Below are 13,979 nucleotides of genomic sequence, written 5' to 3'. Positions count from 1 at the left end.
AGGTCCGTAGAGTCAAACTATGGGTTTCCCTGTAGTCCTGTATGGATGTGAGAGGTGGACCATAAAGAAGGCTAAACACTGAAGAATCACTGCTTTTGAACTGTGGTGTTGGAGAAGACACCTGAGAGTCCTTTGGACAGTAAGATCAAACCAGTCAATCCTAAAGGAAATCAACCCTGAATATTCATTGGAAGGACGGATGCTGAAGATATGAAGCTCCAATACTTTGACCAACTGATGCGAGGAGCTGACTCATTAGAAAAGAACCCGATGCTAGGAAAGACTGAGGGTAAGAAAAGAAGGGGGCGGCAGAGGATGAGACAGTTAGATGGCATCTCCGACTCAAAGGACATGAGTTTGAGCAAATTCCAGGAGACAGTGAAGGACACAGAAGCCTGGCATGCTGCAGTCCATGGGGTCGAAAAGAGTCAGGCACCACTTAGCAACTGAACAACAACATACAAGGAATAATCAGAAAGCAGAAAATATGCACCGAGTCAGTTAAAATGCACAGTATTTTAATGTACCAGAGTTACATGCAGGATGTATTTGCCTTAAGTTTTCTCAAGGGTAACTGCATATATTTATAGAAATTACAACATGGTGGGCTGAAAATTTCAAAGGAAAAAAATAAATAATCAGAAGATAATTCATAATTTTTAGCAGACAACCTACAAATGAAAAATATACACAACTCAGCTCTTTTGTGATTTATAAGGCACAGGCTGAATAGGTCCACAGTATAAACATTTAAATGCAAAATATACAATAGGCTAACTTTTCAACATTTTATGAGGAGTCATATTGAAATATAGAGCATAATGAATTAATTTTTGTAACACAATGATGTCTAAACATAAAAAAACCTTGCTTTAGCCTAAATACATTTTAATTGCATAATATGTTAAATACAAATGCAATACCCTCAGTGTATATACACTTATATGGCATGCTGTGACCACTAAAGCCCAACTTGCTTCTACATAATCTTTAAATGAAAATAGAGTACAAGTGGATGCTTATAAACTAGATTTGGAGATTATGGAAACAAAGCAAACAGTCAGTACCCTCTTCTATGTATTTGCATAGGTATGAACTACTGTCGTTTGTGGAATACTAATTAGCTCAGTATTAACATAGTCTTAAGAATTATTCTTATCATAGTCATTTCTGCCCAGTTTAAAATTTGAAGTGTTAAACAGACTTAAAACAAACAAAAAGCAAAAATAAATAAATAAAGCAGTAGTCCCTTGTCCCTGACCTCCTCCACACCCATCCTAGTCTCCCACCCCAGAGAAGATTTTTCTATCCTTTTAGCTATTCTTATGGCAGGTATCTCTATATTTCTAAAATCAGTATTACTCTTAGCTCTTGAATCATCTATTTTAAACAGATTGTTTTGTTCTGAATCCCAGAACCACCATTTACTAGCTCTGTGACCTTAAACAAATAACATTTTTAGGTCCTTTCCTTGTCTATAAAACAAATACTAGAATCTACTACATAAGGTTATTGTCAGGTTGATATGATGCAAAATACCATACGTGTAATAATATTTTGCTCAAAATACAATGATAGCTATTATTATTGTTACCTTATGGTAGGTAAGGATTTGAATTCTCTTACACGACCACTTTTTCCATCCTCCTAAAATAGTTATAGCATAACAGTTTTTTTGTTGAATTGCAGTGTTTTCATCTTCACATCTTTTTTATATTTAAAGCAACTCTAGATTAATGAGACTCACCTTGTATCCTCATCAAAACCATTTATGAGAAGTTGGCAAGCTAGCTAAAATGCTGGATCACTGGAATAGTCTGGGTAATTTTCAATTTGCCAAATTTCAAATCACTGGGACTTCTCGACTAAGACAAACTGGATTATAGAATTTTTACTATAGTTTTAAAATGATTGTATTCAAATCTCTGAAACATGCCACTACTGTAGTCACTGTAATACACCTTTGTTACTCACTTACCTTTTGCCTTCTGTTTCTTTCATTTTCACAGCTAAGGATATTTAAGATGCTACGTACTGTATATTACAGTTTTCCTTTATATGGAATATTTTTCAGGATTTACACCACTGCTTTATCCACAGTTCCCCAGTGATTGATTAAAAACAAATGCTTCTCTTTAGTGTTTACAATTTCAAGTAGTCTCTAAGTTGTGAGAAGCAACACAATCTGCAAACAGTAGATGGCAGAAGTATGTTTAAAATTCTAAAAAACATTTTTGCAGCAGTTCATGCACAAGAAAATCATAGTTGATGAGTCACAGTCTATTTTAACAAAGTACCACAGTAAACTGGACACAATTTAAAGGAAGAAAGAAAAAAATCAACTGTAATAATTCATCTTAAAATGCAATATTTTCATTCAGCCAATGAAATAAATTAGACACTATGTAAGAAAAGATGCTCAAATTTTCCCTCATTATCTTTTAAGTTCTCTGAGGATAAGCAACATGTTTTATTTACCTTATATCACCATTGCCTAGGACAATGCCAAACTAGTATAGATACAGAGATATTTCATATGTATTCACTGAATAAATGAATTCTGTTTAACTTGGTCTCAGATAATTTGCAAATGTTTGACAGTAAAACACCAAATACCATGTTAACACAGCATTATTCTTTTTGGCATACAAAGCACACTAGTTGGTACATTACATTTTAGGTTATGTTGATGGTGACATATAGTAAAGCTTTGATATATATTAATTTACCCAGGGACCCTTATAAATATTTAAAGTTCTTTTTCACAAGCACATCATACTACAAAGTCATATCATAAACTATATTTTTTGACAATTAAAAAATAAAATGCATTAAAGATATCATTAATCATGATGGGGTACTGAGATAACTCTGACTTTATAAACATTCTAATTACAATCAAATGTAGACCTTTACCAAGAAGTTGATAAATCTAGGGAGGGAACTCTTCGGAGGGAAAATTTAGTTTTGATATAATTAATGGCCAGATTAGCATACCTGAAGTCCTATCTTCTTAAAAACCTCATTAAGAGTCCATAAATGCAAATAGAAGATTATAAAGTATTCTTACATGTAAAGACACCTTTAAAATATGTAAAGTATTCAGTTTGCCTTAATATATATTTCTTCAACTGAAAACTGTTGAGGTTTCCAAATACTATTTTTTCATGTCTTCACAGACTGGATCTGATCTGATAACAAAAACCAAACAAAAAATTATTAGTCTCTACAGGGCAAAATCTACTTTCTAAAGCAATCAAAGACAAATCTATAACAATAGGTAGAAACTCATGCATACAACTGCTTTTTTTTAAAAGCACAATTCGTATTATAGTTTTTCTTTTTTTTTTTGTTAACAGCCTCTGTAGGGAGGCCAGAGGTCCCCAGGCAGCAGGAGGAATTAAACTGCAAGTGGCAGACATTTTTCCCTTTTCTGTTGAGAATGCCTGGTTCCACCTGAACTTAACTATTCTCAAACCTTGAGCTAACCAGTGTGATTTTTCTTATGGAAATGTTTTTCTTAAGCTATGTTAATAAAACTATGTATTTGCTTAGGAATCTGCCTTTCTTCAAATCAGTTCTGCCTCAGGGTATTTTTTTTCTTTTTCCTTTTCCCAACACTTGGGCTGTTAATGGCTCAACAGACCAGTATTCATGTCAATTGTTCTAAGGCTGGGGTGAGAAGGGAATCTGAGATCTTGTCCATGGAGCCCGGAAGAATGGAATCCATGAATGGTAGTAAGTGAGTAGGATTTATTAGAGAGGAGGAAAGTACAAAACTCTCAGCATAGACACTGAGAGAGGGTAAAGAATTCCCCCAAGGTGGTGAAAGGTTGTTGTTGAATCACGCGAAGACACCGGGATTCTTGGCCCCTGGAGGAGAAGAATTCAATCTGGGGCCAGAGATGAGGCTTGATCGCTCAGAGCTTTTGTGTAATAAAGTTTTATTAAAGTATAAAGGAGATAGAGAAAGCTTCTGACATAGGCATCAGAAGGGGGCAGAAAGAGTACCCCTATAGTTTTTCTATCACTGTACATGCACCCAATTAGTCAACTAGTTCTACGAGGCTTGTATTAAAAATTCAGTCCCTTGCCTCATCCCTTCTTTCTCCCTTCACAGGCAACTACTTCCAACTCCTTTTTAGGTGATTACCTCTGTATCTCTAAATAATATGCTTTTCTCATTACTTCTTGAATGCAATGTAACACAGGGCTTCAGTTCTCACACATTTGGACACCATCTTCTGCCACCCTCATGATGCTTCCAATACTCCCAATTTCCTAAAACAGTAATGTTTTATGTGAATGCTACTCACAGCTGGGACAAGGGATAAACTTCAGTTTTTTCCTTTCTTCTACTATATTTTGCTTTCCCTGCAGTGAATAATTGCTTTTCATCCCCCAACCCTGCCTTTTTTTTTAATGTAACTAACATTATACTCAATCCACTACTCTCACACCGTTTCAGGCTTTACTAGTATGAGGCATAAACCTGGTCGATCTTCACTTTCTTGAAGAACTCTCCATCATAGTCTTGTGCAGACTCTTTAATCTGACCCAGCTGTTCTCCATGATCGTCCATGTATTTTCATATGAGATCTTTCATTATTACTCTAGGATCTCTTATTATCATCCTAGGGGTTCCTTCCCAACTTTCTTGTGCAGATTCCCCTTATTTCATGGTACCTTATTTTTCTTCTTGCTTTATTCCTTTGTTTTTGACAAGTATACCTCTGTGGCTACTTTAGTATTAATAAACTGTATAGAAAGTGAACTCTTGAGACTTTACGTGGCTGAAGATGTCTTAATTCTCTACAGTAATACTGCCTGAGAATATTATTTTCTCCTTAGATTTTTCCAGGCACTGCTTCCAAGTGTTGCTGGTGAGAAGTCTGATGCTACTTTGTTTTCTTATCTAAGGAAATCTGCCAATGAAATCTCTTATTTTCTTCTCAGGAAATATGGTGAATTTTCCACCATCTTCAGTGTTGATTTTAATGATGCACTTTGGTGTGGGAATATTTTCATCCACCGCCTTGGGCTCTAAAGGGGTGTTATAACTAAAAACTCCTCATTCAGTTCTGGAAAATAATGTTTTATGATTTGATGACTTTCCACTATTTTCTTTGTTCTCTTTCAGAAATTCTTACTAGGATTTTGGGCCTCATAAATGACTCCTTACTTTATCTTTTCTCCCCCCATTGTCTTTTTCGTACTTTCTTAGAGAATGTCTCTATTTTATCTTCTTTTGATTGAGTTTTCCATTTCTACTTGTTGTTCAGTCGCTCAGTCATGTCGACGTTTTGCGACCCCATGGACTGCAGCATGCCAGGTTTCCCTGTCCTTCACCATCTCCTAGAACTTGCTCAAACTCATATCCATTGAGTTGGTGATGTCATCCAACCATTTCTACTATTCTATTATTATTTTCCAAGAACTCATATTCTTTTTCAATTAGTATTCTTGTCATAATCATGAAAGTAATACATTCTTTTATCTCTTTGAGGCTACTCGAATAGTGTTTTGAAACATTCTCCCTAAATAGTCTTTTTCTAAACTTTTTCTTTTGCTCCATAATTCCTAATGTTTTGTCTTCAAATACTTGGCAATACTTTGCTATCTTCTCATATGTATAAGTGAACACTATAAAGTTGACTGGAATTTCGTTACATGTGTGAGGCTTGTCAAAAGTAATCTTCATCCTAGTGTATAGCTAGGCCATTTCCTTGAGAATTTCTAATGTTTAACACCTTTAGATCTTTTCTCTTAGCTGGTCTGACTCCTCAAAGCTGGCTTTCTATCTTCTACCTATTGCCAGTGTCTTCTAGGAGAATCAGGAGAAAGCAGAACATGGTTATAATCTTCAATATGAAACTTTCATTTACTCCTCATTTTCAGTTTAGCATTCCAACACACAGTTGTGCTCAGTGCTCTCCACTCCAGAGATACTATGCGACTCTCTGCAAAGAATGAACCTTCAATCTTCTTCTCGGGCATGGATGTATACCTGTGCATTTCCTTTCGGTCTCACCTCATCCTTATTTCTAATTTCCATCAATTCCTGAGCCTTTGAAGAGATCTGCAATGTGAATTAGGATGGTTTCCAGCTTTTTCCACTGCTAGCTTAGAATTTCACTCTTTCAAGTCTGTTAAGTTATTCAACATTCATCACATATTTGGCTTCAAAATTTGGTTACCATTTTTGTCACTCCCATTCTTTTTGTCCTCAGTCTCTTCACTCTTAGTGAGATGTGAAGAGGGGATGAAACTAAGTGTGTGTCCAATCCTTGGCTTTTCAATGGAATGTTCCTAGTTTATAAAATTCTTATATAAAAACTGGAAGCATTATAAACTTTTCCCATAAGATAAAGTGACTCAGTGAATAAGTTTCATGAGTCATGTGGGACAATGCTTTGTTTTCTCATAAATATTTAAGTTTCGGAGCTAGAAAACAACTTACACTTCTGTGATAGTTTCTATATATTCTCTGGTGGTTTTAAAAAATACTTAATAGTCTACTTATGGATTCTTGTCTTTGGGCCGTAATTGACAATCCCTCCAAAAGAGAATAGAATCATGGCACAAAATTTGTCATTTAATACTTTATCCTCAGTTTTTCAACCTTAAATTTAAAATAATAAAATTAAATTGATCCAAAACGAACCAGGGCCTTATTGTTTATGATGTTAGGAAATTTCAGAATTTTGCAAGGAAAATGAAGAGATTTAAGTTCAGAACATCTTTCAAAGATTTACAGAAAAACTTCTTGATAGTAAGTTAGCAAGAAGAGGCACAGACTAGTCTCCTAAATTTACTGCTACTTATTTTGCAAGGTAGGTTTTTACCTGTTTTCAAATCCAAAGACAGGAGCATCAAAAATATAAACTATTTACTATAACATAGAAATTATGAATAAAGGATCGCCTACTCAAAACCAAACTGATATAGTTTTAAATCTGCATACTAAGTTTCCTTTTCTGTTAAACAGAGAAGTTACATAAAAGGATAGATAAACTGAACATTTTTTGAGTGCTTTCTTAAGCTAGGCACTTTAATATAGAGCATTTCATTTAATCTGTATGGCAATTTTAGATATTTTATTTTTTAATTTTAAAGATGAGGAAAATTATCTGTATAATATAAAGACATTAGTTAATAATTAACAAGTAGTGGAATATATCTGACAGACTCAGAAGTCCAAGTGTTTTTTACTTCTACATCATGCCGCCCACATAAAATGGGGATACTACTACTTACCTTGCAGAGAATTGTAAAGTTTACATAAAATAATATGGCAACACAAGGGCACAACTTTTTTTTTCAATAATGTATCCTTCTTATACAGATTTGGGAGTTAAGATACAAAGATAATGGATCAGAAAAGTCAATGACAAAAATTAGAGTTGGCAAGTGGAATTGTGATGTTGGATCACTCCTGACACCTAGTGGCCTTATTGTTACAGACAAAATAAAAAGATGTACAATTTAAAATCCAGATGACCATCACTTATTTTCAATTAAGTACTGTGCTTTGTATTTTTTATTATGAACAACTGTGGGTTTCCATTCACACTATATCTCTGCTGTGAGCAATAAATAATAAGTACTTAAAATAAGAAATAAAGGTTGACAATATGTTTCTAGTGTCTTCTCTAGAATGTTCCTTTGTAATCTATTTGTTTTATGTGGAATCAGTCCCATAAAATGGTCACTTTGATCACTTCTTTACACAGCCTGAAAAACTAAATTGTTGTGTTCAAAGAAAAATCCCACTAGTGATTCTGAGAACTTTTAGAGGTTCTCAGTTAAGTTTCACTTAATTGTAAAATGTAACTAGAAGGTTCTTTGCAGTGTAATGGTAAATGGCATGATGACTATATAAACACAAAAGAGGGAAACAAAAATACAGCAGTCTGTGCAGTTAGCTAGAACACATTTTACTAATAACACAAATATTTATTAGATATACATTTATAGTACTTTGAACTAAAGAAATATTATGTCTCTATGTATGTAAGTAGGCTACTCTTAGACCCACCATGACATACAGTAGAGAAAAAAAAATCACATATAGCTCAAATAAAAAGAATGTGTAGAAGAAATTAAATTTATAGCCACAAGGCCACAGCTCATGGATTAACAAGTTAATCTCATTATTTACCCTTATTCAGGGCAGGGAGGTTCCTAAAAGAACTCATCCACTGTCCTGCTCAAAAATGGAAATTTTTTTTGCCTGACCTTCAGGGTCCTATAATAAGAAGGACTTATAGAACTTGGTTTCATGCACATTCACGTTTTATTTCTCTGTGTGGGTCACTGTGCTTCAAGCCTTTCCTGTGTCTTGTAGATAACGTAACCTTAGGGAAAATGATAGATCTTAATTTAATCCCTGGTATAGTAAGCTTGTACCATGATAGCTATTTTGATGAATAACATATAGAACTGTGATATACAGAAACACTAATAGAATACCAGTATATACAGTACTAAATATGAGTACTAAAATTTGTAGAAACATGCCATGTATAAATGGAGCTATATGTGGAGTACAGCATGACTCTTGAAAGACACATGCCACAAAGATTTTTATTGACAGCAGGTCTAAAATTTATCCCAAAATTCAAATGTGCTTCTATTACTAGGTCTGACAGAAACTTATTGCTATAAATTAAAATTATATTCTAGAGTTGTCATGTATATTGATATAAGTAGTTTTTAAATAAATCCTTTATAAAAATGTAATTGAAGTAAATGGAGCAAGGTATTGGATACTTACTGTATTGTATTTTCTGATAGCAGAAATAGATGGAAACAAGAGGGAAAAAGGCAGTGATATAATAAAAATAAAATGTAAAAAAGGACAGAAAATGTGACTGGAAAGAAAATAAAGGCTGAAGATGCAGTTTTTTATGATGTACCTTGAAGCCAGTCTACACCTTCTTGCAATCCTTCTCCTTTTATGGCATCACTAGCACTGAAATAAAACCAACGGAAAAATATCCATTTCATCAAAAAACTGTAAGAATAAATAATTACAATTTTGCCATATGGCAAATTAATATATTTAATAACATATCTGAGCAAAACTGGTTAAGTACTGAAACTGAATATACATAGGATATACAAGTCTGAGTGCTTAGGATCAAGACATGAGAAAACTATTCATTAATTTACATGGACATTTGTAAAAATATATCATTAAAATCTTACTATTCTAGGACTATTACTTGGACTGGCATTAACAAAACATATGCTTTGAGTTAGTCTCTCAGTAGTGGGATTATAGAGCACACCATCCTACTTTCCCCTACCAGCCCCAATGATTCAATAGCATTTATTTATTAGAAATGCTTTACTTGGGTTGTAATTTAGCCACAGGATGGAGTGACTTTATTTGAAATGAAAATTGATATCTAAAAGGTATAAATCTGTAACTGTAACTCTGGTAAACTGGTAAAATAAAAAAATCCCAGTAGAAGTCAACCATAGTTTTATATTTCTTGATTTTACAAACCTCGATAGGTTGTTTAACTCTTTGGTCTTCAGCTTTTGCTTCTGTAAAACGGGGGAATATTACCACTGGCCTCATGTGATTATTATAAGAATGAAATATTTGAGATATGCATATAAAACATTGAATACAGAGTCTTTTCACTGTCATTCCATTCTTGAAAGTAAGTAAGCCTAAATCCTTACTGTGACAGTATTTTATAAATAATAAAAATTAAATTATATAAACTAAAACAATAAAATGTAGAGGATTTTTTGAGTATGAAATAATCTTTTTCTAAGACTCAGATTGACAGTTTCTCATGTTACTGATATAATTATCTAATAACAATTAGTATACATAATTAGATATTCTGTATGATTAAGATTGCTTTTAGTATGCTGAAGCATGATTTTAAAATGTACTAAATTATCTTAAAACAGTTAATTTGATTCTAATCAAAAGAGAAATTACTTTCAAGGAATTATTTACTGGACCAAGAACATGACTTATAGAATTATTTTAAAATAGGAAGGCAGAAACAAATATCATGAGATATGCAATTATTCAAAGCAAACTATGGATTACCTTTATTAACAGCAAAACATCACTAACTGAAATACTTATATCAAGAATGATCAACATATTGACTTTTATCACAAACTTCTAGTACCACATAAGAGCACAGTGCCATGAAGAAACCCTTAAATCTTGCATCTTTCCTAATAATTCCCAAATATTTAAATTCTACCTTTCCTTTCAAATAAATCATAAGACTCATAACTGGAATAAAAGCTAGAGTTTTCACCATTTTCTGCAAGGCACTATGTGACATAGCCCCTGGTTATTTCTCAGGGGCCTCATCTACAATTTCCCCCTACCTCTCTGTTCCAGCCAGCAAGGACTTCTTGCTGTTTCCAGACAACATCAGGCACATTCTCATCCAAGAGCCTTTTCACTTACTGGCCTCTCTATCTGGAAAAGTTATTCCTCCAAACCTTTGTGTGAATTGCTTCTTGACTTCAATTATATCTCAGAGGGAGACCACATTCATTATTCTTTCTCTTACTATTCTACTTTTTTTTTCACCCTCCCAACTGATGTTTTTATTATCTGTCTCCCTCTCAAGATAGTAAAAATGCAAATACAAACATATATCACTCTAGGGACTTAGTCAAAGAACACATGGGAAGAATTAAAACAGAATCAGACTTGAAAATCAGAGTTGATTATATGTTTAGTAAAATGGTCAAAAATAAACCAAAAAAAATGTCCAGACTATACTTCTCTATAATCTCTCCTTTAGTACCCAAATTTATTTGTACCTAAGGCAAGAGAGATGCAATATTTTATCTTTGCACCACTCAGCATTACTTTTCTTCTTCAAAATTAAAGGAGAAATTTATTTTTAGTTCAAATAAAAACCTTAACAAGTGAAACACTAATTGGAACTTAGATGTCCAGTTTGAATTAAGAAGTCAAAATTTTAGACAAACTTAAAAGAAAAACTTAACATTCTTCTACAAGTTGTACAGAAAATGAAGAAACTGGCAATATGTTCTGTCCATATCCTTATAGCATCAGATATTTTTTTCTCTTACTAAAAAAAGTTAAGGTGTCACAATTAAACAAATAAACCTAATAGAATTCAACAGCTAATTATTAAGGAGAAAGACATTTACCATTTGCAAAATTAATTTCTACTTCAAAATTAAGAGGAAAACTATATCTTTTACTAATTAGAATTGATCCGTATTTTGAATGTTGTACTTTCCATTAATGTAGTCAGCACACTTAGGGCAAAAATTAAATTATTCTACTTTAGATATTATCATTTTAAGCATGATTTACAAAAATAGAAAGGTTCTATCTTAAGATAGTTCTCTACACCAACTCCCTCCTTTCTTTACCAACAAAATACCACAGAACCTCAAATTCCAACTCAAGAATAATTTAGTAAACACTGACTTTTCCTCTGATTTCCAAAGTAAGGAGGGTTTTACTCATATGTGGCCTTAGGTACTGAAAAATTTCAAAGGATTTCTCAAGTGCTATAGTATTACTCTTTCAGCACCATGGTTAGCTCTTAAAGTTTTCCTTTGAGTTCTATCACTTCCTTCTTTCCTAGATTTCTTTGCCTCTGTGTTCAGCCTCTCTCTATAGAGGAGAAGGTGGGGGCCAGGGAGAGGTGGGGGCGGGGGTCAACAGAGGGAAGCTTAATGTAACACAAGGTGGTGGTGTAGTCACTAAGTCATGTCCGACTCTTGTGACCCCATGGACTGTAGCCTGTCAGGCTCCTCTGCCCATGGGATTCTCCAGGCAAGAATACTGGAGTGGGTTGCCATTTCCTTCTCCAGGGGATCTTTCCGACCCAGGAATCGAACCTGGGTCTCCTGCACTGCAGGCAGATTCTTTACCAACTGAGCTATCAGGGAAGCCCTCATAGGGTAACATAAGGTAGCAGTAGGCATTAAAATACTATCTAATATATAACTTCTGGTTATCCTCATCAGAATATTTTGGCAGAAAAACATACTGGAATTAAATATATTAGTAAGAAACTGCTTTCCAAAAAAAGAAAAAAGATAATAATATCAGACTCTAATTATTTAAGAGTTCAGTTTTACAGTATGTCCAAATAAGACAGATTTTTATATTCTGTTTATTCATATCAAGAAGTATTTATTGTGTATATCTCCTAAGTACCTATGAGTAGGTACCTACTAAACAGGCACTGTTACTATTCTGGGGGTTACAGAGTGAAAAAAATCAATGAAATCCCAGGTCTCATGGTACTAATGAACTAGTTTAGGAAGACAGACTATACAAGAGAAAATTAAAAAAAAGAAGAGGTCATATGGCAATAGACGAATAAAGCAAAGTAAGAAAAAAAAACACAAGAGATGGGGGTAATGTATAGTAATATTTCAGAAAATTATCAAGAGAGGTCTCTTTCTTAAAGAAAGTACAATAGTAAGCAGGAAAATTGTTTTAAAGAATGATTCAGACAAAGGGAAAGTGCAAATGCCTTGAGATGCAACTGTGGTTGGTTGATTCAACGTGCACAAAGAAATTAGTGTGGTTGAAGCTGGGTAAGTAAGCAGATTGGTTAATTCTTTTAAAGAGTTGTTTTAGTTTTTCTATCCCTGAAAAGATTTGAAAAGGTTTTAACACTAATATATTACTGAATACCTGCAACACTACAATTTTATAAAACATAAAATCTTTACCTTTCATCCTGCCATGTTAAGTCACTTATACAGTGAGCTTGTAAAAAAAACCCTGAAGTTGAAGATTTTTTCAGAATGATAAAATGAAATGTAAATAAAAGACTTTACCAAATATGCCATGGTTTATCTTTGATGTCCTCTAAACACAGCAACTGAGATACTTTTACAGATGTCAATGCATCTCTAAGATCCATTTTGTTTGCAAAGAATAAGATTGGTATTCGACGGTGCTTAATATCTAAAAGAGAAAATAAGACTATCATCACACTTCTAGCTTTTTATCTTCTCCAAAATCCTTAAAACTGAAATCCACTAAATTGTCTTCCAATCATTTCTTCCCATATCACACATACATAAACATTTAAAGGCATATACTGTCAAGCATATATTTAAGTGATACTAGAATTTAAAATACACTTCTTCCTAAGGTTATCTGTGCTGTCCATGGAATTCCACAGGCCACAATACTGGAGTGGATAGCTTTTCCCTTCTCCAGGGGATCTTCCCAACCCAGGGATTGAACCCAAGTTTCCCTCATTGCAGGTGGAGTATTTACCAGCTGAGCTACAAGGCAAGTAAGATTATCTGCCCTCTTGTTGGAAGTGTAAACCAAAGATGGATGAGGGTGGGAGTGGCGGGCTCATTAAACAGTTACTGAACAGCACCTAGCAAAGAGTCAAACATTTTGTTTCATTTTTACTGTCAACACGAAGAAAACTTCAAACAGAAATATTATAGAAGGAGGATAAGAATGTAAATGGACTAGTCAAAAGACATAGGGTGGCTGAATGGATTTTTTTAAAAAGACCAATACATAGATTGCCTATAAGAGATTCACTTCAAATACAAAGAAACAAACCAAAAGTGAGAGGATGGAAAAAGATATTTCATGCAAATGGAAATGAAAAAAATGGTGGGGCAGCAATGCATATATCAACAAAAGAGACTTTAAAACAAAACTGTAAAAAGAGGCAAAGAAGGACATTAAAGGACAGTGCTCATGGGATCAATTCAAGCAGATAAAGACAGTTGTAAATATGTATGTACCCAACATAGGAGAGGTTAAATATATAAGGCAAATATTAACAGATGAAGAAATTGACAGCAACACAATAATAGTAAGGGGTCTTTAACTTCCCCCTTCCATCAAAGGACAGATCATAAACATAAAAAGTCAATAAGGAAACAGCAGCCTTAAAAGACACATTCAGTTCAATTCAGTTCAGTAGCTAAGTCATGTCCGACTCTTTGTGACCCCA

At 33.8% G+C, this 13,979-nt stretch overlaps 1 protein-coding gene across 4 annotated transcripts in view; it reads right to left on the bottom strand.

Annotated features, from left to right (window-relative positions):
- Positions 1–497: 497 nt before the first annotated feature.
- ARL6 (ADP ribosylation factor like GTPase 6) overlaps positions 498–13,979 on the bottom strand; it is a 40,484-nt gene continuing 27,002 nt past the window's right edge. For 2 of the 4 annotated variants that reach the window (XM_044940679.2, XM_044940674.2), the window contains exons 6-9: positions 12,829–12,958; positions 8,919–8,974; positions 8,777–8,789; positions 498–3,191 (exon numbers count right to left, since the gene is read on the bottom strand). In XM_044940679.2, coding sequence (XP_044796614.1) covers positions 3,158–3,191; positions 8,777–8,789; positions 8,919–8,974; positions 12,829–12,958 — 233 coding nt within the window. In that variant the 3' untranslated portion in view covers positions 498–3,157. The remainder of the gene's footprint in view (positions 3,192–8,776; positions 8,790–8,918; positions 8,975–12,828; positions 12,959–13,979) is intronic. The other 2 variants (XM_006074551.4, XM_006074552.4) reach the window with 2 other exon arrangements.

This window comes from Bubalus bubalis, chromosome 1, assembly GCF_019923935.1.
Source record: "Bubalus bubalis isolate 160015118507 breed Murrah chromosome 1, NDDB_SH_1, whole genome shotgun sequence".
NCBI lineage: Eukaryota > Metazoa > Chordata > Mammalia > Artiodactyla > Bovidae > Bubalus > Bubalus bubalis.
The sequence above is the reverse complement of the archived record's forward strand: the minus strand, read 5'-3'. Positions and strand labels throughout refer to the sequence as shown.